We start from the raw sequence: 2120 nt of genomic DNA on the forward strand, positions 1-2120 counted from the left end.
CGCTGTGAATGCGGTGGAAACCCTCCCCCGTGCCAGCATCTTCACCCAGGTCCTGGGGCAGCTCCTGGCGCCGGGCGGCGATGAGGGCCAGCAGCTCGGTGCCATCGTAGAAGTACTTGTGCAGGTCGTAGGAGGCAGCAAGGAGCTGCATACGGGTGTCAATCAGCTCCAGGAGATCGGCCCAGCTCTCATTCAGCCCATCCTTCCACTCAGCCATGGTGGCCGCCTCCGCGTGCCCCGCGTCAATAAGGTCCTCAATGGCCAGGTTCACCCGGTCCACACGTTCCTGCCCCACGCTGCCCGTCTCCCGCGCAAATTCCCGAAACTTCTCCCGCAGGAGCTGCACGGGGGAGAGAAGAATTGAGTTTGCCCCCACCCCCCCCCGCAAAACTCCATGCTGGCATCGCCACACTCACCCCGGCACCGGCACCCTCACCGTGACGTGGTCCAGGTCCTGCCCCATCTCCTGGGAGGAGGCGACCACATCGCGCTCAGTGATCCACTGCTCCAGGTCCTCCACCTCCCGCTTCAGCTGGAAGAGGTGGCACATGTTCTCCAGGCGCCGGCGGCGCTCCTCGGCCGCCTCCTTCAGCCCCGCGTAGTGCTTGTCCACCTGGCCCTGCAGCCGGATGATCTGCTCCCTGCGCGGCCCCGGCACACAGACACCCCAGTTCTCACCCAGGAAAAGATGCCCCTAACCCATCCGTGTTGCCAGCTGGGGTGGTTTTTTGGGGAGGGACCCACTCTCCGCTCCCCGCGTCCCTCTGCCGCCACCTCCCCCATGCAGCTGGGGCAGTGCCGCCCAGCCAGAGCGAACCACCAGGGCAGCCAACGCCACCAGAGCTCCAGCCAAACCACCCACCCACCCCAGCGCTGAGGGCAGGGGGCTGCCCCGAGGCACAGGGGACACGCGGCGGTGGCACCTACCCCTCAGGGTGGCCAGCGGAGAGCAGCTGCTGAGCCCTCCCCGCCGTTTGGCCGTAGTCCTCAATAGACCGCTGCTGCCGGACATGTCTCTTCAGCATCACCAAGCCACTTTCCTCGTCCTGCGGCACGGCAGACACCAGTGCCCGTCAGCACCTGGCATGGCCGTGGGATGGGGACTGGGGTCCAGCCCTGGCGCCCACCCTCCGGTGCCGTGGGGAGCAACGGGGAGCTCAGTGGGCTATGGCATGGCATGGCACGGATGGCATGGGGTGGGGTGGGGTGTAACGGCACAACTTGGCACGGGACGGGATGGCATGTGCCGGCATAACACAGGATGGATTGCAATGGCCAAGCGTGGCATGGCATAGGATGACCTGAAACGGCACAGCGTGCCATGCAATGGCAAGGCGTGGCACGGGATGACCTCTACAGGCAAGGATGGCATGTAATGACATGGCATGACATGGCGTGGGATGGCATGTAATGGCACGGCGTGTAACGACACACCACAGCATGGGATGGATGCTGTGTTATAGCACAGCGTGTAACGGCACGGGACGGGACGGGATGGTGTGTAATGGGATGGGATGAGATGGCGTGGGATGGGATGGTGTGTAACGGCACGGCATGGCATGGGATGGGTGCTGTGTTATAGCACAGCGTGACACTGCGTGTAACAGCATGGGATGGGATGGGATGGGATGGGATGGGATGGGATGGGATGGGATGGGATGGGATGGGATGGTGTGTAATGGGATGGGATGGTGTGTAATGGGATGGGATGGCATGGGATGGCATGGCGTGTGACGGCACAGCACAGGATGGGATGGCATGTAATGGCATGGGATGGGACGGCGTGTAAGGGCATGGCAGGGGTTGGGATGGCGTGGCACAGCACAGGATGGGATGGCATGTAACGGCACGGGATGGGATGGGATGGCGTGTAATAGCATGGCATGGGATGGGACAGGACAGCGTGTAATGGCACGGCCTGGGATGGGATGATGTTTCACGGCACAGCCCACATTGATAGAGGATGTCCCAGCATGGTGGAGTACGGCACGGCACAAAGCCCCCCCCAAGACATGGGGGCACCACATGGAGCCACCCCTCACCTTTGGCTTCTCCTCAGCTCCCATGAAGAGCTCCTGCTCGCTGACCCATGCCTCAGCCTCCCCAGCATCCAGGTAATA

At 63.1% G+C, this 2120-nt stretch overlaps 1 protein-coding gene across 1 annotated transcript in view; it reads right to left on the reverse strand.

Annotated features, from left to right (window-relative positions):
- The window catches only part of LOC104130952 (spectrin beta chain, non-erythrocytic 1-like), a gene marked incomplete at its 5' end in the record, with an annotated part of 11496 nt that overhangs the window by 1716 nt on the left and 7660 nt on the right, over window positions 1-2120 (reverse strand). Inside the window, 4 exons of the mRNA XM_035899620.1 lie at window positions 5-340; window positions 437-641; window positions 928-1046; window positions 2043-2120. Coding sequence (XP_035755513.1) covers window positions 5-340; window positions 437-641; window positions 928-1046; window positions 2043-2120 — 738 coding nt within the window. The remainder of the gene's footprint in view (window positions 1-4; window positions 341-436; window positions 642-927; window positions 1047-2042) is intronic.

This window comes from Egretta garzetta, unplaced genomic scaffold (genome assembly GCF_000687185.1).
Source record: "Egretta garzetta isolate BGI_Z169 unplaced genomic scaffold, ASM68718v1 scaffold1458, whole genome shotgun sequence".
Taxonomy (NCBI): Eukaryota; Metazoa; Chordata; class Aves; order Pelecaniformes; family Ardeidae; genus Egretta; species Egretta garzetta.